This window comes from Melitaea cinxia, chromosome 11 (assembly GCF_905220565.1).
Source record: "Melitaea cinxia chromosome 11, ilMelCinx1.1, whole genome shotgun sequence".
Lineage (NCBI taxonomy): Eukaryota > Metazoa > Arthropoda > Insecta > Lepidoptera > Nymphalidae > Melitaea > Melitaea cinxia.
Window position 1 is genome coordinate 1,390,372 of NC_059404.1, and position 25,390 is coordinate 1,415,761.

Consider the following 25,390-nt stretch of genomic DNA (forward strand, 5'->3'; position numbering starts at 1 on the left):
GTATTGTTATCCCTAAAATAAATAAATATTATTATTTTATGAGATTAAAACAATTTCTTGTTGCTTAAGTCAAACTTTTGTATCAAAGATTACGATTATTAAATGAAATTAATGATGTAACTTTGTATGTTCTTCTTTGTTATTTCGACCAATAAGGCATCGTAATTTATAAAGAAAAATATAAAATGATATCGTTAAATAACTTTTAATTAATAATCATTAACATTTTATAAATAGAAGTTTTAATAATAATAATACATTCGTTTAGAGTTTTTTTTTATACAACTAAATCGGCAAACAGGCGGACGGCTCACATGATGGTAAGCGATTACCGTAGCTCTTAGACGTCTGCAACACTAGAAGCATCGCAAGCGTGTTGCCGACCCCATCCCCAGTTCCCTCCAGAAGCCCTGGTCACCTTACTCATCAACAGGAACACAACACTCCTTGAAAACAGTGTTATTTAGCTGTGATCTTCTGTAGGGTCGAGGAGTACCTACGCCGAGGAGGGTTAGTAACCCCAGTCGGGTTGCTCCATATTTTAAGCAGGAAATTGGGATCTATTGGATTTGAATGTTCTTAGAAATTTGTATCATGATACTAAATTTTTCAAATTTAATCAGATTATACCCGTATTTCAAGATAATATTCTGAAAATTTTAATTAATTTGCCCAGAAAAATTTTTTTTGGGATACGTGAATACTTCACCAAAAATCACCTAGAGGGGTAAGAGGCAAAAAGATGCTAAAAATATCACATGAAATGGACGTCCCCTTAGAAATGAAATAGATAACATAAGAATTCTTTCTTTATGTAATAATAATTATAAGTCTCTAGTTTTAGAATACATTACCTCATTATAAGCGTCTCGCTAACAAGGACGAAACTAAGTCACCAGGTAATTAGAACCGCTGCCCGTAGCGTTCTAACGAGGCTGGCTGTGCACCCCTTCCTTACAAGTAACTGTTGTCTTCCTTAAGAGATAGTGAATGTAGTCTACGATTCGTAATAAAATAGGCCTTGTAAAAGGGCAGTAAAGGAAATTTAAGAATGAGGAAAGAAAAATAAATAAAATGTACATATTAAAATCTATTTGGATATGTAATATTTCAATTACTCGCTTTTGCATTCAGCCTGTAACATTCCACTGCTGGGCATAGGCCTCTTTCTACATATAGGAGAAGGATTGGAGCTTAATCCACCACCAAAAATCACAACCATCCAATTAATTTGAATTACTAGAATTTTGATATATTAACCTTTATAACCACCTGTAAATGTAATATCTACTAATATCTATACAAATAAATAAAATTGGAGTGTCTGTTTGTAATATTAAAATAATCGCTTTTTGCTAAATGCATATGGATGTATACACGGTACATATACTAAAATAACATTTTTTACAATTTTTGTCTGTCTATCTGTCTGTTTGTCTGTCTGTCTGTTTGTTTATTCCGGCTAATTTTCTGAAAAGGCTGGACCGATTGTGACGGGACTTTTACTGGTAGATAACTGATATAATAAAGAGTGTATGTCACTCTTATTTACTACCTTTATTTTAGAAATTTATTTATTTTGTAACTCTCCAAACTGAACAATATTTTTTTTAAATCCCACGCGACGAAATCGCGGGCACAGCTAGTAATATATACAAAAGTTTGTGAGGATTCTCTTTCACGCAAACACTACTGGTACGATTTTAATGGGACTTGGTACGTAAATAGTTGGAGATCTAAAATAACACATAGGCAACCTTTTATCCCGATACTCTCACGGGATCGAGAATTGCACGAGTTAAACCACGTGGCGCAGCTACTTGTTTATATTTTTATCAATTAAATAAATATTCGGTATCAGAATAAATTTTATTACATATATTATTTGTTGATGCAGTAAAAAAATATATTATTCTTGAAATTGTCGGTTTTATTGAATACAACAAAGTTATGTATGAACGTTAGCGTATGCCGGAGACACCTCGACTACGGCGTAGATGTTGCTACGTACGCTACGACTATCACTTACAGGAATGAGAACTATTGCGTATTCTTATTTGTTTTTTTCAACTTATTATTTTGTTTTTTTTTTCTTCTATAATATTCCAAAAATAAAATAAGTAGATTTTTATAACCTTATGCATATTAATACCAAACATAATTTCTGTTTAAACAAAAAAAAAAACAAAATCAACAAAACAAATCCTTTAAAACAAAATAAGATATAAATTATTTCACTGATGCTGAACAAATACAGTCTACCTTTTCGAATGTAATTGAAGCTATACAAACACTAGAATCACCCCCGGGTTCGCTGGGTCCTCAGCAAACAGAATCCTTTGAGGGCGCGTCAATACCTCTCGACCGCTAGCTTTTATGTTAATTGAAATGTTTCGATACACTAGAACTGTGAAGCACCAGTTAATTAAATTATTTGGCCAGGAATGAAACTATTAATATATAAATGCTTTTATATAGGATTTCGTTGTAATATTTATATTTGGAACTAAATAAAAATGTTCGTTTGAGAGCTCTGTTTTTCGGTTACAATATTGTTGTTGAGTTTATTATAAATCTAGCAAATAAAATTTTTTAAACGTTTTTTAATAGTTTTTGACGAAGTAAAAAATAAAAATGTCTATATTTAATTATTAAATGTTATTATTAGACTTCACAAAAGAAGTTGAAACTTTGCGTTTTCTTATTAATATAAAAATGCAGGAAAATATGTAAATTAATTTCTAACTTTTTTAACGCAAGAAGATATGAGATACTAGTACAATAAACAATTTTTTAATATCATATCAAAAATCGACCGTTCCAGCGGGGATCGAACCTGCATCTCCGACTTACCGTGTCGGTGCTTGAGCCAATTAAGTTATGGAACGATGTACTCGCTAGATCGAAATTTTTGATATGATGATTTTATATTCGGTCTAAGCGACCGTGGCGCCGTCTATAGTGAGTCCTTTACATACTTACTACTTGTATAATGTTGTCTCAATTTGGATATTAAAGACTAATAAATAAACGTTAAAACTTCAACCAGTGCCTTTTATTTAATTCAAATATTGCACGAATAATAATATCTGCTCTAACGATTTTTCGTTATAACCTATAGTTCAATTCGAAAATAATGAGAGGTCGGTATCACGGGACCATGAAAATTTAACAAGCACCCGAGGCTCGCTCATAAAATATTTAAAACGCTATAAAAACGTTACAACCGAGGGGCGCGGACCGCCAGCGATCGACGGGACTTATATCTATTCCAGACTAAAGAAAAAATTACTTGTCATCTTGAATTATTTTATTCGATGTTCGTACTTGTTATACTTATTTACTTTTTGTATATCGATAAAATATATATACCGACCGATTTTAATAAAATTTTGCACAGATATATATATAACTTTGTCCAACTTAAAATATCGGCTATAGTTATAGAATTTAGGTTAATGACCGACGTACTCTAATTGCCATCCCGCCATATAGGCGCATCGGCGGAACACACGTGGTGGTTTTTAGTCAGTAAGAGTCTGACACCCCTCTGGTGCCCTCGCGCCGAAGGGTGTCCATAAGGATTTTCCCCACGTAAAAAGGGTCTGCCTTTCGGCTAACGCTATCCATTTTGCACAATTTTTTGCATCACCCAGGTTAGACAGTTGGCTCTCATATCCCGCTTCATCATAGCCACCACTTTCTCAGACGTCCGGGGTCTAATTCAAGTGACACAAATGTCAAGGTACCTTCTTTCGTTCGTCAGATGAGTTTATATTAACCGTCAATAATTGGTATCTATATCGGTTTTCAAATATAAAAAGCATTATATTTTACTTTGACAACTTGTATTGATATCTAGATAATAAAGGACAGAGCATCTGGTGAGATAATATGTTAAAATCATACATGAATATATATCAGAATAAACGATAAGTTTAGTTTACGACGCCGCGTTGGCGCAACGATCACAGCCATGGATTGTGCCGGTTGCGCTAGCGGTTGCGGGTTCGATCCCCACACATGACAAACATTGGCCGTACAGGTGTTTGCCGTGGTCTGGGTGTTTGTGCAGTCCTTGTGGGTCTCCCCACCGTGCCTCGGAGAACACGTTAAGCCGTCGGTCCCTGTTGTTATCATATACACGTGATAGAGATCGTTACTCATAGTAGGGAATATATCCGCCAACCCGCATTGGAGCAGCGTGGTGGATTAAGCTCTGATCCTTCTCCTACATGGGGAAAGAGGCATATGCCCAGTAGTGGGATATTACAGGCTGAAGCGTTAATTTACGATAATAATCAAAATCTATTTAAACAAAATGAATCTCATACATCGCAGAGAGAGATTTTATATGTACGTATACATACATACATATAATCACGCCTCTTTCCCGTAGGGGTAGGCAGAGACCACTTCTTTCCACTTGCTACGATCCTAACATACTTCCTTACATGTACGTATATAAAAACATATGTTGAAAATTAAAAAATAAAACCATACATACATTTATAACAGCAAAAAACTGTCAGTGTTGGATCATCCAAGCAAATCTAGACAGCTTTAGAACTGCTGGTCTCAAGCTAAGCTAATGTAAAAAACGTTACGCAGTCAAAAACAAAACGCTGATAATAAAACAAATATTTCATGTAGTACAAATGGCATGGGCAACTAAGGGCCGTGGATGTTGTGAAGTATAATTTAAAAAAAAATGCGAATGAATCAAATGACGTGACTGCACCAAATCGAGTGTTTCTTTTTAACCGACTTCCAAAAAAGGAGGAGGTTCTCAATTCGACTGTATTTTTTTTAATGTATGTTACATCAGAACTTTTGACCGGGTGGACCGATTTCGATAAAAAAATTTTTAATCGAAAGGTGGTGTGTGTCAATTGGTCCCATTTAAATTTATTTGAGATCTAACAACTACTTTTCGGGTTATATCTAATAATGCGTTTTTACTTGACGCTTTTTTCGTCGACCTACGTTGTATTATACTACATAACTTTTTACTGGATGTACCGATTTTGATAATTATTTTTTTGTTGGAAAGGAGATATCCCTAGTTTTATGCCATGATGGAGGAATGTGGAAACCAGGATTTGATGATGGGATCCCAGAGAAATCGAGGGAAGCTCTCGAAAATCCGCATAACTTTTTACTGGGTGTACCGATTTTGATAATTTTTAATTTAATAAGCTGATGTTTATCATGTGGTCACATTTAAATTTTATCGAGATCTGATAACTACTTTTTGAGTAATCTTTGATAACGCGTAGTTACTTGACTATTTTTTCGTCGATCTACGTTGTATTACTTGTCGCTGTAATTGAAGTCGGTTTTTTTTCGTTTGTCTGCAAACACAATTATAAATTATTATTTATGTTCATTATGGACAGGACTAAGTTCGTATAAAAATAAAAATCGAACCAAAAATTTCGTGGAAAAAGATATGGTCAAACGAAGTTCGCCAGATCTCTTAGTTTTCAATTATATTAAAAGTTTAATGTGTGTACTGATATACAACAAAATGTTAAATTAATATCTAGTTATTGGCACAACAGGAAATATCCTGCTCAAAATTTGAAGCAGCGCGACTGAGAAAGTACCTCGACTTTACAGATCACAGCTAAATAATACTGCTTTCTGAGAGTGTTGTGTTCCTGTGGGGAGTAAGGTGAACAGAGCTCTTGGAGGGATTGGGGACAGGGTCGGAAACGCGCCTGCCTCCGGTGTTGCAAGCGTCTATAAGCTACGATAATAGCTTACAATCTGGTGAGCCATGCCGTTGGTTGTCGACGTAAAAGTTGTCACGTAAAATGATCTAAAGTAATTCGAAAAAACTGACTAAATTAAGTGTATATTACTCTTTATCTCAAGATTTATAAACTAAAGAATTTGTGGACGAAACAAAATAAATTAATACCATAACATAATCTTATCTAGCAATCGCCCGCAGAACATCACGTAGCCCTTCAATTAGACTAATTACTATTAAAAACACCGTGCCCTGCCTCGTTCGATCTCCAAATTAAATATAATCCATTTTCGACCTTAACCGTATACCATAGAACTGAAATTGCTATTAAGTCCTTAAATAAATCTATTTGATATACAAAACTGCGCTTCAATAGAGATATTTTAAGGTTCTAATTTTATTGAAATGTTAAGCGACCTTCAGCTGAAAAGGTATGGACTGGTTTTACGAAATTAGTTTTTAAAGTGATAAAGATAATGTCTAAATTCAGTTGAAGGTAAATAAAATCGATACGCCTAATAGGTTAATTTGCATAGTTTGCGAGATTGGTGTTAAGAACCGTGAATAATTCCAGGTACGTTCGAATGAATTGTGGATGATAAAAATATACTTCAAATGCCTAATTATTATATAAAAAATAATTGAAGGCGTCCGTCTATCTCTGGGATTTTCTACTAGGGATACAATTTTGACACAATCCGTGCTTACTTCAAAATTCTATCTCTAGTAAGCAAATTTATAGATAGATAAAGTTTTGAAACTAGCCGTAAATAAGGCTAATTCGAAAGTAAGTCATTAGGGTTAAATAAAGCGATGGTTAAGAATAGTGATGTATTTATAATGGTTGAGTAATTTATTGACGATTTTTTAGAGATTGTCGGGTTTCTTGCCGATTCTTTTCAACATAATTTACTATGTAAATTAGCGGTAATAGCCTGTATTAGCTATGATTAATTAACTAAATAATACGTACTTTCAACAATGATGATTCGAAAATGTATTTTTAAGCCTGCTTAACCAAAAATAAGTAATTTGGAAAAATTTGCAATGCCCTTTCGGATTCCGTTTTTCCAAATAATTATAGCTTGGGTATCTTCAAATCAAGAGTGATTAGGCATCTTCAAGTGCGGACTATCTAAGGCTGCATCACTTACCATCAGGTGAGATCGCAGTCAAGCGCTAGTCTATATATTTAAAAAAATAAGTGTTTACTTTTGATTTTTAGCCGATTAAAATTTGTAAAGATCTCTTGAAAAAAGGATTCCTTCCATCAACTATATAAACATGTAAGTTAAACTTAGTCCATACCACTAACAGTGTTTTTTAACTTGTATAGTAAGACAAATCGGACAATATGTTTTTGTACGTAATATTTGAATATTATCAGAAGGTACAAAGTATGTATTTATGTCAAACGTCGTTGAACCATTTCATTTTTCTTTAGAAGTACCGTAACTTCGATTTATTTCAATGACTTTTTTAATATTGCTAACGAGAATAATGGTAGGTATACAATTAAAACGAAATGTATTTGATGTAACAAGTATATTCCGATCACTGAATTAATTTTGATCACGTTACATACAACTAGATAGAATATCCGATTAGTGTTATAACTGGTTAATCTAATGAGTTACGCTCTACCGGCCGCTTGCATCAGCAAACACGAACTAACACACTAAATTACTCTATTTTCTATCCAAATAGGGAAAAAATAGTTGTATTATAATAATCATCCCCATAACTTTAGATCCTTAACATCTCCGTGCTTGCCAATGAAGCGAGCCATTTATATAATTTTAAAAATCTAATTTCAAGAATATATAAGACGGGCAATTTCGATATGCCCCAATTATACAAGCGATTTCGAGTCGAAATTCTTTGTATAACAACTGAAATAGCGTGTATAATTTAGACTTTATGTGTTCATTGCCACTGGTACATATAATTAAGATATACATGATATAATTGTATGATGCTACATTAATATTTATACAGCATTTTGACTATAAAGGTTTCTAATTACGTAACAGACGTATCTAATATGCGTGGTTACATGTATTATATTATATGCCTTTATTTTAAACGTTATAACTAGAATTAATTTTATGTTCATTATGTCCACATTACTTTGTTTTTGAATCATATATATCTAATAGATTAAATACAAATAGTCTTGAATAGTTTTTGATGTTTTTTATAATAATGTTGTAATATTTTAATTAAAAGCAAGTTGTACCAATAGAAATTTAACAGCGAAATTACAACATAACAACCAGAGGTAGTGCTGTCTAAATAAGGCATTATTAAGATGCTACATCGTTGATTTATATTCCATTTTAATAATTACTTATAAGGTAAAAATACATGTTTCTAAGAATGTCAAAAACATAAGTAATATGGACCTTATCTTACTCACTGTTCCCTTAATCCAAGTTAAATACTAGGCTTAAATATGTTTTACGTGTTAGATTATATTTTAATGCAAACCAACTTCGTAAGCGAAATACTTGTGACACGTTCTTTAAGAGAATGTTTCTCTAAAGCTAATTCTATATTGAATATATACAGAATATTCAAACGAATGAGGTACTTATTAAGTTAAGAAATACCTTAATATAATTTTGTAATTATTATATGAATATTTGATTTTATATACTTATCTACGTTTAAAATTAAACGTTTATATACTATTATTTAAAATTTAGACTAAATTTATAAGAAATTTTATACACGATATTCAAATTTAAGAAAATTTGTGAAATTATAAACTATTAAAAACAGTAAAATGCAAATAAAGTAACAATAAGTTCAAATTTGTACGCTTTGATAGTAAAAAAGTCTAGATCTAAACTTTTAGCGCATCCTAAATGAAGTTATATTAAATAATAATATTATAATATATTAAACGAAATAACGAATGTTCTCATTAAGTACAATAAATCGAATCTTAAATTAACACAATAGTCACATTCTATACAATGATTTTACAAATTTCGTGTGATGTGTTACGAATGAAATCTCATAAGTTGTGAACTACATAACTATCAGTTAAATGTAACTATAAACAGCCAGATTTATACAAACGAGTAGCCGAGTACATTAATATATTAAATTTGAATTTAACCTTAATTCCAAAAACAAATAGCAATCTCTCATTCGCAAATTTCACTAATATATGATTATATTATATATATAATATTATATTGCTATGATTTTTTTACACCCCATTCAACATGCACACGCCAGAATTTTTTTATCGGAATCATTTGTTAAAATTAATAAAATATTTAAATTATTAGGGTTTCGAATACGATTTATATTTCAAATCAATTGAAAACTAAGAAAGTTGAGGCAATTTCTATAATAGTATTAAAATATTTTTACGTCTGATAAATAAAAAGTAAATTTTCGACGTAGCTAAGATTTTAGATAAGCTATTACTTAGTAAAGGAGTTAAAAGTTAAGTAGATCAACTATAGATAGCGTGACATAGGGCTAACGGACGGGTATCGATCTAGATTGAAGTACTAACTGCAAACATGTATAAGACATACCAAAATATACATACGTACATATTGGTAAAAGACAAAGCCAGCCCTGCGGTCACCAACTCGCCTGCCCAGCGTGGTGACTATAGGCAAAACACATGAGTTCACGTTATTTTTGGCGTAAACTTGTGGAGGCCTATGTCCAGCAGTGGACTGTATAGACTGTAATGATGATGATAAAAATGAGATAATGGTAAAAAAATCAAAATGAAATTAATTTAAATAACACATCAAAGATGCTACGCCTATTTTTTTTTTTATATGAAAAGAAATCTAATGTATAATTTCAATGACCCAATCAATGTGTCAATTTACAAATCTTATAAATATATATAGTAATGTTATTTACTTCGTGGATTATAAAAATGAATATTATTATTTATATATTTTAAATTTTACCCACATTATGTACTTTAATAAACTGCATTATTAAGTTGGAGTTTGTATATATATATCTAAATTATATATATAGTGTCTTTTTTAATACTTAAATAAAATTAACTAAAATAAATTATGTTTGCAGTTAAATTCCAATAGAAATAGATATTAAAGAGACTCACTCACACATATAAAGAAGAAATACACTACCGCACAATGGGTGTATTCCTACACACAGTTCGCTGACCAGCAGAAGTGACATCTTTAATTGATGCCATAAATCTGTGTGTGAAGCTACACATGTAGATACTCAATTACCCATATAAAAAATAAGTTATAGGTATATAATACAGACATAAAGGTGAAAGAAAAGGTTATTACGCATACTATTGAAATAATTTTATGGTATTTAAGATATGTTAAATATTTGAAAGAAATATTGGACAAATATATAAAATTCTATGTTGGAAAATGTGTCAATTTTAAAAAAATAGTCGGTTTAAAAATGCATTCAGATATGTATTGTTATGGACTTGTTTTGTTATTTTATAATTATTATATACGACACATTTATATATCGGATACGGTAAAATATATTTTTTTTGTCTATTATGTTTCATAAAAAATATGTACGATAATTAAAAACATGATACAATAATATAATATCACGTAATACAATCTTAAATTTATCCGAATTTCTAAGATGTGCGTTACAATTAATTTAAATATACAGTAAGTAAATATAGAATTACACACATATAAAATTCATTAATAATGTATAACCTTAACCTAGTGATATGTATGCGATGTTAATCCTCTTTAGTGATAACTCTATGGTATAAGATATTTAAAATACATCATCGAGATAATATAGCGAAACACGAAAATCGTAATAACGTGGATTCGAATCACACATTTTTTTTAAAAGTCAAACCAGTTTGTTTACTGGCGCAAAATAAGGATTTGCACAAATGAGGTCTTATATGTTTTTATTTGGTTCAAATCAACGATATTACGAGCGTCTAACAGCAAGCCTCACTCAGCCCTGATACACTACTAAGTAATTGAATTTCGGGAGAATTTGACACGAAATTGACTTAACTTACGATTAAACAATATCTGATCGGAATTATGATCATATAATTTACCCCTTACTCTTTACAATTAGCAATCATGCTTTATAACATGCACCCAACGAAAATAAATTGCAAAATATTCGTTAAAAATATAATTACACGACATACAATATAAATTAGATGTCTAATAACAACTTATCTAGTTAGTAGTAGTTAGTTATCTAGTTAACAAGTTAAATCGATTGGTAAATAATTAATAACTTTCTTTAATTCGGAAATTGATTTTACGTAAATCACAAACATACCGACATATTTTAATTATATTATATAGTAAAACAAAGTTAGGAAGTAAATTTAAATGAAATAACAAATTTACTTTCGTCGGGTGCAAAAAAATTTGTGCGTTTAAAAAAATGTGCTCTGGATCGATCCTACGAATACTATTGTACTTTGCAGGCTACCGATACCTCCGCGAGGAAATAGTCTGACACACACATTGCCTCAAAAACAATCGCAAAATAATCAACAACTACTCTGTGAATTGTGAATTATGTTACCAAATCTTATTAATCATTCTCAAAACGATTGATAGACATTTTAATTAATTAATTATTTAGAAGTATGATTACAGCAATTTGCAATCATAATCACACAGTTGAAGGTAATCGATTAAAATTACTTTTATAGTACACATTGACGTTGCTTATTTTTTATAAATTACAGTTTTTGAATAAATGTCAGTTTCTGTTAAAAGTGCAACCAAATATAGATACATTTTTACAATTATTGAAAACGCAAAAAAATTTGCAAACGCAAACATATTCAAAAATATGTACTTGAAATTGTAGTTAAATCGAATTAATCGTATCCAGATTTATACAACATCATTTTCGTATTGTTTTAACCACTATTTAGTTCGTAATTTAATTTTAGTTGGCTTACAACCAACCTTTTATACTTATTATCTATATCAAATATTTGTAACGGTGACTTGGATATATTTCTCCTTGCATCAAGTAAAATCTCCTATTTTCCTACTGTTTTTTTCGATTGGGTCTTTCGTCTTTGCAATCTGAGGCAATAGCAAAGTCGATATTTCTTTTAGTAACAAAATTCACAATTGAATAAGTTGTCTAAAGCATTTATAAGACGTTAATTTAAATAATTATATTCACATTAGACACGTTTACTTTATACACTCTTTCAATTGACATGTCGGGCTCGTCACATTTTCTTGTACAATTAAATAGTATTTTTTTTTTTTAATTTTGTATCCATTATAACCGAGTCTGTGAATATGTTGTTAGGTCATTGCGGTGGGGGTCCTGTTCACCTTTTATAATTTTTATAATAGAACAGATTAAAAATTGATATGTTTTTGATACAGTCTTTATATTTCGAACAATATATGTTCATTTTTTTTTTAATTTGTACAATTTGGAATTTCAATTTTTTTTTTCTTTTTAAATTTAACTTGAACCTGAAGCACGACGACACACATTTTCTCTAATAGTTTTTTTTTTTTAATTTTCACTCGTCACTTAAATTGCAATAGGAACTCTTTGACCCACCGCTCTGACCCCATGCTCTTCCTTGACACGCTAAAGCTAAACAATACGAATAAATTACGCGGCTAAGACCAGCGCTAACTATACAAGAGAATAAACTTACTCTATCTTAGTCTAAGTGAATCAAAAGATTCTGATATGTTTCGTTACCTTGGTTGCAACTTTATCACAAGTTGATCTTAACCACTAATTGATAATTATAATTGATTATGTTAAATTGTTAGCGAGATATGATAATCATATTGCTAAAGCAATTGCGTTATATTATGACTAATTTATAAAGTTTTGACTAATGTTAATTTTGTACTATTTTTTACGGATTTATTTAGAAATTTTTAATAGTATCATATAGTTACAAATGCCTATAGCTCTTATATTTAGTTCATTGATACTTTTTTTATTTATATTTACTGTCACAGTATCTATTTAGCTTTTCCCTTCAGAGTTTCCTTTTTTCCATCCTTTCTTCGAACTATTAAAATATTTAAATAAATCCGTAAGTAATATTACTATTTTCTTTACCTAAAAGCAGTCTCTGCTTTCTTTATGGAGGATCCCGACGATACCAACATTACAGCAATAATAAAGAATATTATTCAAATTGTTGTTCTACAAAACAGTGCAAGCAATTTTCAATGTATTTCAAAAATCTGAATATGTGTATACAGTCAAAATAATAAAAAGTACGCATAACATACTATACATATTGTTTTATTTAGATTTGCTCACACTTTATATTAAAACCTGTATCGCTTCGAACCAGCTAAGACCATCCAATTCCACAATAAACGAAAACATGACTGCTTTTAGTCGATACATTACATGCAAACGTGAAATAAAGGTTTTTTAATTTACCTTAAAGTTAACAATCACTAGTAGATGTAAGTGCCATTTAAAATTTACAAATAATTAGACCTCTTCACATCTATTTCTATTCTATAACCTATTCTAATTAATAATTAATTTAAGACGTCTTTCATTGCTTCGAGAATATCCACTTAAATAGTTTAAATGATATATTGTGTACATGTTACAAATACAAATCTATTATTATTTAATCTTCACACATAATAGGTATAGCTGTCCTTTTATCAAGTTTACGTTATATATATTTCTTTTGTCACGAGTAGTACAATATATTAAAAATCAAGTAAAGATTACGATCATCAAACCGATGGGTTTTTAAGTTCTTAATATTATAGTTTGTAACAGTTAATCAAGATCAACAAGACTGGCTGCTATTGACGAAATGACATCATTTTCTTTTAAATATACTCGATGTACGCTCTATATATTATGTATCTAAGATACGATGAGGTCACCTCATGAGCAGCACAGACTCTACAGTATAGATTACAAGCACGTTTAGAATATAGACATCTAGTCAAAGGTTAAATATTGCCGCTGGCTGGTCGCGACTCAGTGATCGAAGTTATCAACTATATGAGACATTTATAAATACACAACAAGTAAATTAAAAAATATAGACAACAATACTAAATAGCTCTAGAAGCCTTGTCGGAAGGGGTTCCTGATCGGATTCTGTGTTGGAGCAGGTGTAGGCGCTGGTGTTGGCGCCGAAGCGGGCGCGGGTCCAGCTCCCGGCGCCCTGAATGGATTGCTTGCCGTCGGCTGTGGTTGCGCTGGCAACTGACGAGGCTGACTGTAAGCCTCTTGCTGGAAACCTTGCTGCTCATAACCTTGAGAGTAATTTTGATAACCCTCTTGGTAGTCATATCTTGACTGATCAACGTTGGATTCCTGAATCGAGTCACCCTGACCTGGAACGCTGCTGTATTCTAAGTGGTTTTTAAATTCACCGTTTACTGGCCTTTGATCTTGCATACTGTAAGTTTGATACTCCTTGTCAGGTGGATCAGCCATTAAAATATTCGCTTCATTCTCGAAGGGCTTAAAGTCGTAAATGTGCCTGAGGTACATCAATACAGGAGCGTAAAGTAAATTACTAAATGCAATAAATAGATTAAGTGCAGTAAATCCTATCATCTCGACTACTTCGCCAGCTATGATAGGTCCAACAGCGTAGGCGAAAGAATATGATATGTCAGCTATGGCATAGATGCTTCCATATACAGAGACATAACGAACGTCTACAAGATAACCGAGAGTGGGTAACAAGGCTGTGTCAATAAGTGCAATGCCAAAGCAAATACCGCAAATTGGTATCATAAGCATTTTGTAAGAATTTGCGAATGGAATAATGAAACAGCATAAGCCTTCCAACGCTAAACCTCCAGCTGCCATCAACCACTGGTGCTGTGGATATTTCTTTGCCATCTTTACAGTTATTATTACGCCGAGCACGTGAGGGAAGAATGCCGGTAACCAAATCATTCCGATCTTCCAGTTATCCTTTGTTAGGTTATCTTCCATCCACAGAGAGATAGTTGGTTCTAAGAAGGCCAATGCGACGTTAGACATCATAAGAGCTCCAGCACAAACCGCTATGTATGGATCCATCAATAATTTCCAAATAGGGGTACCAGGAGGTTTTGGCTCAGATGCTTCTTTCATTTGAGTTTTTAAAGGTTTCATTACAAGAAGCAACATGAAACCGTCCATCAACGATATCAGTGCAAGTATGAGGAAAGGAACCTCTTTTCCAGCAAATTGATATAGCGCGCCGCCAAAAGGTGGAGCTACGAGACACCCAAAGCTTATAAACGCTAAAGCGATACCCAAAGCTTTTGATCGTTCGTTTTCCTCAGTGAATCTATCAGCGATCATGGCTAGTCCTGAAGTATCTGCAAAAGCAGAACCCACCCCTTGTAGACTTCTCGCAAAGAACAACATGCTGTAACTTCGTCCACATGCGAATATTGAAGTCGACAGAAACATTATGATGAGCCCTATCATCATCGGTATATCGTATCCAATACGATCGATTAAGGCACCGGAAAAAGGATTTATCATCAGCTGCACAATAGCCTTCGAAGCGAATAGTACTCCCGTCGCTGAGTCTTGACCTTCGTGCGAGGCTGGGATGATTTTAGTCGGTATTATGGTCCTATTACCTTCTTGGATTGGCGGTAGAGTTACGACATGGTCATACGCCGCTTCGCCCCATGCTCCGATGTATCGTAAATAGTCGGGTATGATCGGTACGATGACCATGTAAAGCATATTGTCTAGTAAAAGAGCTATGGACACTATTACTAGAATGATCTTCCTCTGAGATGTAGGCTCCTTTATCTTCTCCCATAGTATCTCCCGGACCTCCCGCACTTCGAGGTTCACAACGGGGATGACGGAGCTGTCGATTTTCTGCCATATTGTTTGTGGTCCCTCCGCCATCTTGATTTTTTTCTGCACTCGCGTTTTAATATATGTAAGAGATCAGCCGATCAGCTACGACCATCGTTCTGTTTAAGTTCTTGTGTCTTCTCGTTCACTGATTATTCGCAACGTCTCGCCCCTCGCCGCGACTCTCGATTGGGACTTCGGAACCTGACAACAGACAGAAATGATCATTTAATTATCATTTCCTCGTCACGGTTATAGAAAGCCCGGGAGCGGGCGATTGCTTTCAAAAGGAATTTGATCGATCTTTGTTTCTGTTGGTTGACATGGTTCCTCTATCCCAGATGTGTAAAATATTACATGATCTGCAACTGGCAAAGACGATTCAGAGTCCTTTTGAATACAACACTACAAAGATTCAAAATCAATTTTGTTTACAATATAATGTTATATATATACAACATTATATTGCGATATATATATTTTGTTAATAACTGAATCTTAAATCTTAGCATATACAAATGCGATGTAATGACAATCCAAATGTTTGCCATTGGTCTAAATTAATAAATAAAGTGGATTGCAAATAAACGATTTTAGTACGAGTATATTTAAAATTGCCCATCAACCTGTAGATGACACTAATATAACATTTATTAAAGTAAGCTATAGCTCATTTCTTACTATACGCTTATGTCCTTAAGAAAATGTTCCTTGATTGAAATATACGAGTTCTACAGTATACTTATATCATGAAATCTTATGAGTTAGTGTTGCGTTTTAAACAGGCATATAGCTTGAACTTTTACGTTATAAAGTCAGACATAAGTACAAAATACGATATTACTTCATTGTAAATAAGCCACAAACAGCGTTTGGAAACGATTCTAACGACTTGTTTCGACGGAATCCAATTTACGTCGGAGTCAACCTCATTACATCGCTACAGAGGGACCTCTCCCTATTCCTCATTCAACTTGACGGGACTTTTATGTTGCGTCACAAAATATACTTTTACAAAAACGCTACAATATTTTCTTTGTTCTTGAATTATTTACCAATTTAGATGAGCGAACATTGTTTAGTAAAGGACTATTGAATAACCTGCTAGTAAATTATGCTGCTTTCAGAAAGATGATAATTTATTTAGACCTTAAAGAAGACAGTCAAGAGAAATCAGAATTATGCGGTGCAAAAGGTTACAACCGGCTAGACAGCTTTGTATCATGTCATCAGATGGAGCTGTTTACTGCTTTATCCAAACCCTTCCGTCAATATTAAGAATATACATAAACATCTTAATAAATTTGAAGCCATAAAATAAAGAAAATGATTACTAAATGTACTATCAACTTAGTTAATTAAAATGAAAAACAGAAACCGTATTATACCAATATTAGCAAATCTCGATATTAATTTAGTGAAGCCCCGCAGTTATCCCGGCTCTTGTAAAGGAACATCCGTAAAGAGGATTGAAGCAAGAGTACGAAATACGGACATAGAATTTCAATGAAGGAAAGAAAAAACTTGAAATGGAAGGGTGCGCGGGTTCTTTCACGCTCGATAGAACTTACTAGACTATTGATGTTGCGGACACTGTTCGAATAAATTGCTCCTTTACAAAGCTTTCTCACGGCTTAACATATTTTTAATTAATACGACTAGGATATATAAAGTCACAAAATTTCCCATTATAAGACGTAATATCATTTCAGAAGATAAACAGGTGAGAAATCCGATAGAATCTTTCGATCCGTTGCGAATTAGCGAATACACGTCATACAAATATTACAAAATTTCTCTATGAACGTATTGACGTTTTTTATTTGTTACAATTATAATATAATAATAATAATAATAATAATCACTTATTTAAGACATTAGTCCATATTTTTGTTAGTTATTTTTTTTTTCTTAAACTATGCTATAGTTTTAATAATTGTAACAAAAAAATTATATGTAATAAAAATCCAATCAACTTAGAATTGATATCATAATTAAAATCAATACTAAAATTCAATCAAAATTACATTTAAAATTAAAAATTAAAATCAATACTAAAATATAAATAAACGATTTTTTTCAATAAACGTACTTTTATGTCTATCAAACTTTGTTTATAAAAGCAGAAATATGGAAATTTAATCGAAGTAGTAGAGTTGACATAATTTTCGCTTAAGCTATCCAAATTATAATCTTTGAACACGCAATCACTACTACAGAAAACGGGTCAACACTAAATTAATTTTTATGGGAACTTATACATATATATTTGTCTTATAAAAACACTAATAAGTACCGTTTTAATGAGGCGGGAGATTTATTTAAAAGTATTTCACATATAACCCTATACTTCCACAAGCTTTATGTTTAAAAGAAGTGATTTTTCTCCACACGCTTTATGCAACGATATTTCATTTTCTAGGAAAGTGTTTGCCTCAATTTTTCCTCAAGGAAATAATTTTATATTTATACTTGCATTAGTTTGGTGTATATTTTAACAATATTTATATCACAATTGATAAAATTTGCAATAAGGAACGTGTTGTGACAGATCAATTTTTTGTATCTTTTTTGTATTTTCATATCGTGATCTATCGTCATACCCTAAACATACACTAACATACTGAATTTACTTCATCACTATCATCATCACTACAGCCTAATGCAGTCCACTGTTGGACATAGGCCTCCACAAGTTCGCGCCAAAAATGCGTGAACTCATGTGTGTTGCCCATAGTCACCACGCTGGGCAGGCGGGTTGGTGACCGCAGGGCTGGCTTTTTCGCACCTAAGACGCTGCTGCCCATCTTCGGCCTGTGTTTTTAAAGCCAGCGGTTAGATGGATATCCCGCCATCGGTCGGCTTCTTAAGTTCCAAGGTGGTAGTGGAACCTTGTTATCCCTTAGTCGCCTCTTACGACACCCACGGGAACAGAGGGGGTGGCTATATTCTTCTTTGGTGCCGTAGCCACACAGCACAATTGAATGCTGAATTTACTTAATAACTTATTTTTAATAACACACAAACTTTGCAAGTTAAATAAAAGCTTTTAAAATAACTCAACTACGTGTTTTTAATACGCCTACATGAATGAATCTATAACACATTGTAATATTCACAGTGGAATGACTCCCCGCTCGGGACAGGAACTCTGTATTTGTACGAATATATTTTTAGTATGTCTGTCCTGTGACCCTAAAAGACGAATTTTTTACTAATTATATATCTATTAAAGTAGTTTCAAAACCCTTGTTAGAAATCTGTTAACACTAGTCTTTCAACTGATTATTCATATATGGCATTATGTATGGCTTTTTTTCTTTTTTCTTTTTAGTCAAAAGAGATTTAAGAACGAATTATAAAGAAGAAAAAAAATACATCGTTGCTACAAGATTTAATGTTTGAAATAACTTTTATAAGTGAATATATAAAAGTTTCACATTTTTAACGTGTAAACTGAAAGACAGCGAAGTAGGTCGAGCATCGTTGCCGCAAGCGCTCGTTCTCACGAACAATATCAACGTAGAAAAAGTGTCCTTCCTTCCAACATAAAGTTAGAACTACAAATTAATATTCAGTATGTAAGGATATTCAGAATAGGTTTTATTTATAATTATTAATTATATGTCTATATAATTATTGAAACCTTCTCCTGCACGGAGAAAGGGACCTATATCCCAGCCGTGGGATATTATAGGCTGAATAATATAATATTCGTGCAATATATGTAAATATAATTTTATTAGAATATGCAAATTAGACGATGACACAAGGAACGTTGAACACATTATAATAATTATATACAGTTGTTATGTATGCAAATGAAGTGCCAAGCCCTGGTACTGTAAAACATAACTTCAAAGTAGAAATTACTGTTACCGTAATTCAATATTATGGAATAATGAATATTACGTGTCACTTGTCTTCGTGGCTATATGTATAGTTTATACATATAGCCACGAAGCATACTATAAATGTTTATGCCATTTCGATGATACACAAATACATAGGTCGACGTATTATATGGTAGAGCACAGCAAGAAACGTCCAATTCAAAATTTGGAACAGCCCAACTGGGGAAGTACCTCGACCTTACAGAAGATCACTGCTAAATAATACTGCTTTCAATCAGTGTGGTGGTCCTGTGGTGAGTGAAAGCTCCTGGGCGAATGGGGGTAGGTTAGGCAACACATTTACGCTGCTGGTGTTGCAAGCATCTATAAGGTACGGTAATCGCTTGTTGAGCCGTACGTTGGTTTGCCGACCTACTTGTAATTAAAAAATGTATTCTACTCTTTATATTTCAATAGATAGAGTCAAGTAAAGTAGATAAAAAAATTCCGTAAGAGTCAAGTGGTAACACGATTAATTCTTTAATCCTTTACCCAAAACTTTTAATTATTAAACTAATTAAAATATTCATATTTTCTACCAAAACGTATTTTCGTTGCTACTTTTCCCTGGACCAAGAACAAACCTTACCGGCACGAACATCGCGTGACCCCTTTCATGGGGTTGAAGAAAATAAACGCCATGGTTTTAAAGGGCAAGTATGGCGTGCCTGAATCATGATCGTATCCAAGTATAAATGTGTATAATATTATTGCACGTTATAAATACAATAAAAAGTTTATTTAGCTTTACCTTTACTCACTAATATAGGAATGTAGAGTTTTCTCTACTACTTTTAATATTATAACAGACTTAAACGTGATTTACTCAATATATATATTATTTTTTATCTATGTTTTATGCATATTTTAGTGATGATAAAACCATTAAATAAATGCTCAACGGAAACACACACACAAACACAGTAAAAACACAAATAAATAGTACTCTAATGAATTCAATTGTAATATTATATATCGCCGCTCCCGTAGTTTCATTTTACCAAGTTATTATTAGTATTAAACCTAATTATTATGAATCACAAACGCTCGATTGAAATACTCTCGAAATCAATAACACTACAAATTCGGCTACACCCGAAACCTCTCATCTCGTTACCTCTCATCCCGTAACGCTACACACACTCGGCTGGAGAGCGCTCGTAATTACAGTTCACGGTTCATGTTACAAAGGGATCGAGGGCTCATCGAGATAACATTCTCTAGCTTTAACTGTTAACAAAACCTTATCTTTACAAACAAAAAACTGTATAACAGGTTCGAGAAAAGTGATGTTATCTATAATAAAGTTTTTTTTTTTTTGTTTAATTGCTATAGTAACTAAACAGTGGCTATGTTAGTATAACTTTATACCAATGATAACTGAATTTTGTTTTTGGACGGAGAGTATGGCATCATAATCACCTCAATAAATTCCTAAGGTCAAGATAAAACCATGTGTGCTTAAGATTTCTTTTTATTATTGGAAAATTTGCTCATCTGGCTCTCGTCAATTATCCATAAAAAAACACTGGGGCCCATGTCGTGAATATAAGTAATTACTTGCCCCCTCTAGCACCCCTCCCGCTAACGGGATTATATCGAAGGTAAACAAACGTATTAAAATGAAATGAAATTGCACAGCACCGCGCCCCGCTGAGTACAGGTTCAGCTGATACTTCTCAAAGTAGACGTGTTTGGAGTTAGATATTCGTTTAATGAATACACTTTTATGTAGGGCTATGTATTTTATATCGGAAAATAATAATGGATTTAACGGTGTTATAAGAATTGTAGGAATTATTATTAGCTTATTGTAGTTATTAAATAAATGGGGAGATTTAAAAGAAGTGATAAAAATAGAGAAGAAGTCAGCTGTCAATTTATATTTTTAAATATAGATAATATTTCTAAGGACTGTCAATATGCAGAATATAAAAATATACCTACTTGCTGTTTAAAAAAAGACGTATGGATTAAAACAACTGGCCACTATAAAGAGATATAACCCGGGTATGTAGTTTTATTTCATCAAAAAATCTTAGTACATTCGATCGAAAAAATAAATAATTGGTTTTTTAATTGACACAAGTGCTTGGTATTTTTATTTTAGTACAAATTTTTCCTCACTAATTGTGAGTCTCCTGCGGCTCTACCGTTATAGTCGGCGTCTTCAAAGGGCAGGTGAGCTAGGGCGAGGTAACTCACAAGGGTGTACTATCCCGCTGTAGGGGAGTGACCTTCAGACATGCAACCAACTTCAGCATTCATTACAACCCTATTCTGTGTGCCACAAGGTTCAATTTCCATAAACTAGGTTATAGGACTTTCGACCTTATTTGTACAGCGTTAAGAATCAACTCTATAATATATGCGATAAAAATACTGCAGACAGGATCTTGTAGGGAACAAACTCTGAATTTAAAAAAAGGCTTTTAGCGTCAGATCCACGTTAATTATTAGAACAGTTATTTTTTGCTCCTTTATCTTTTCTGACACATAAAAAGTTATACATTTTAAGAGAATTTATAAACGGAACGCTACATTTTTCTGTTTTTTGACGTCATTCACTTAAAAACATAGAGATTATAGACAATCGCTCTGGTGTAGCGGTCCATGTTCTGTGTAGACGCCTAAACACCGACGGTGGCGGGTTTGATTCGCGCCTGGATGGATATTTATATTTGTACGTATATTTACTTCCCACCTGGGTAACTGTCCTTGTTATTCTCCCCACCGTGCCTCGGAGAGCACATTAAACTGTCAGTTCCGGTTGTAATCATAGACGCACGAGAGCAGTCTTCACTCGTAATAGGGGTATATATCCGCCACTATATATACTCACGATGGAACAGAATCGTGGACTTAGTCCCGACCAATACGGAGAAAGAGCCCTTTGTCCAGAATTGAACATTACATGAATCAATCGAATAGTTAAATATAAAGATATCTACATGTATACCTCATTCTTTATCGTATGTACATTAATATTTAGACAATTTCAGGCTTAAAAGTAAAGAAACAAGCTCATTGAAGTCAATTTCTGTCGTAAATATAATTTTACTGTTATGTACTTGATAACTTTTATTACGGTATACGCGTTTATAAAATACGGGATAAAATTCCGACGCGTGGGAATAGGTAAAAATATTTCTGGCATCACGCTAACATAAACATCCCTTACGACGCCAATATCAGTAAATCCTAATATAACATTACATTTTACTGAAAGACAATATTTTCCCTATATTCATAAATATGTTTCGTACCTTTTACTTTAAGTGGAAAAATCCCAATTCCAAACTCGGAAATATTTAGAAAAAGAAACCAAGAAAAAATCTTGGAAAAACTTGTTCTTTACCGTTTTTTTTTTCTTTTTTCGCGTAATAAATCCTCACACGTCGCAGAACGAACATCAGTATTACATTTCTTTATACACAAGACAAAATTGTTCTTTAATGTCGTACCTTTTTCTTTAAGAGAAAAAGGCTTGCTTCAGAAAATTTACTCAAAGGAACGTAGAAAAAATTTAGAAAAAGTTCTACTTTTCCGACTTTATTTTATTCATGCTGCCTTTTTTGTTTATTTTTTGGAATACTTACACGTATAAAAAAAAATTATAGTACGAGATCCAGCAAACTTTACCCATCTCATTAATGCATAAAAATTATTTTACTATCTACTTTAGAGTGTTAGAGATATAATTTAATTTAAAATTAAAGAATTTTAAAACGCACCTACAAGTTTAAAGAATAAATTTAATAGAATATATATATAGTTCGGATCTTAGACTATTACACGAAAAACTAAGTACACGTTAAAAACAACTTTTCAGTATCCTCTAAAGCCAATTTATAAAATAATTGAACCTTAACTTAAATCACATAAAAACAACGTAATCATTATTTTACAATTCACTAAACAGGAACGTGATAAACCTGTATATTGTAAACAGGTTGAGTGAGGGATTTTGACACGGTATCAAGCGAGGGGCCCATTGTTCTTTCATCTCTCGGCCTGCTGTTGACGCGACCCTACCACCTTCACCGCCTGCCTTAAACACTGTTATTAACCGACGGAAGAAGGCTTAACATTCGATCTAATTATATTATATAAAAAAAAAACATGTGTAAACGATTGTATTTTTTGTAATATTTTTTGTAATATGTATATTTTTATTTCAAAGACTATACTTAGATTGAGAACTTAGTAGTAATCAGAAAAACACAGTATTTTTGGTAATTCTAAATCGATATTCATTCTAAAACATGACACAACACATAAGTTCATGCCATTTTTGGCGCGAACTTGTGGAGGCTTATGTCCAGCAGTGGACTGCAATTGGCTGTAGGGATTGGATGATTCATTCTACTGTTTTTCCAAATCAAATATTCCTTACAATTTTTGAGTAAAAATGCTACACTCCTGTCGGATTAAGATAATTTGAATTTTTTTTGACAAATCTTGGAACTGCAAAAATAGTTGCATAAGAATCTTTTAGAGTCACAACTCTAATCGGTAATGATAAGGTCCGGTAAGACCACTTTATTATCTCGATGACATCTAAATGAATAATTTGTTTTTTCGTTTTTTTTTTATTTCACATACTTTTTGTACAAATAAATTCCTAACCGCGTTCTTAACAAAGATAAGAATATTCTAGAACCATTAACTTGCGCGAGGTGCTCCCGGTAACGAGGTCCGCCGGTGATAGGGCACGAATACTTGACCTTTGTCTCGCTCTCAGGGCGCTACAAGCCCTTTGTTATTCAAGTGCTTTCGTTTCGCCCCCGTCGCTTTACATCGCTGTGTGCGCTTGTATTAGTTTTATATTTATATATTAAAACTTCGATGTTGAGTACGCTTTAGTTTTTTTTTTTTACAATGGTGGAATCGATTTGGCTAATTTTACTAATTGAAATGCTTCCCACGAGACGTTTGCCAGCAGTGTTTGTTAATCCGTATTATCTTCCCGCTTGTCATGAGATTGTACTTCTTATATACCTTTACCTTATCTATAGTACACAATTACACATACCAACAGTGATAAATGGTAAAATATAAAACTAAGTCAAAGTGGCTCTTCAAAGGAGGAACGTATGCAGGTCAATCCTAAGAAAAGGTTTTTAGTTAATTAGTCTTATAACAAAGATAGCAGTCATATAGTACATGTACATAATATTATACACCTTTAGTTTATACATTTAGAGGTACGCGTTCAAAATAGTAAGTGTATGAGCAGAGATAAAAATAAAAATAAGAATAAAACATTTTTTATTTATTTCAGAATGTTTATGAATGTTTTTTTTTTCGTGTTAGATGTTATGTACAACTTTGGTGAGACCTATGTCGAATATTGGACCGAAAAAGGGTGGAATCGAAATTTTTTTTAACACATTTTTATACACTTATCGTATGTCTTTTTTGTGATTTGCTTTTTGTCTTCAATTACTCAGTTTGAATAGTAAAGATAGCGATGTCTATATGTAATAAATCTTAAATAGAATGAAGGGCACGAACTAGAAAGATCCATTTCGACACAAACGTAATAGCGGAAACGAAAATGTAAACGAGAGAATAAATTGGTTTTTTTAGACATTTTCAAGGGGAGAATGAGCAAAACTGGATTATATCCCCGGGGTCCCGGGGGACGCGGGTGGGGAGGGACGGGTGTGAGGGAAAGTTGGCAAGTCAACTGTAATCCCGTTTGACGAGGCGGGTTAGCGGGGACGAGTTACGACTTTATCTGCACTTGGCTTTGGCTTGTTTCTGAAGTCTAGCGTGTTATCTTTGTTATCGTTTAAGGATACTTGTTTCTACCACAAAGGTGCAAAATCCCTTGTCTACGGCCGTTTTATCTCGATAAATTTATCACTAGCTGAACCAGCCAGCATTGTGCCATTAT

The 25,390-nt window shown here is 32.8% G+C and overlaps 2 protein-coding genes across 2 annotated transcripts in view; both read right to left on the minus strand.

Moving 5' to 3' along the window:
* Positions 1-25,390, minus strand: part of LOC123657969 (choline O-acetyltransferase) — a gene marked incomplete at its 5' end in the record, with an annotated part of 73,845 nt that overhangs the window by 31,132 nt on the left and 17,323 nt on the right. The gene's annotated exons all lie outside the window — the stretch shown is intronic.
* Positions 13,838-15,646, minus strand: LOC123657842 (vesicular acetylcholine transporter). Its single transcript, XM_045593347.1, has one exon. The coding sequence runs from the start codon at positions 15,644-15,646 to the stop codon at positions 13,838-13,840; it is 1,809 nt and encodes a 602-aa protein (XP_045449303.1).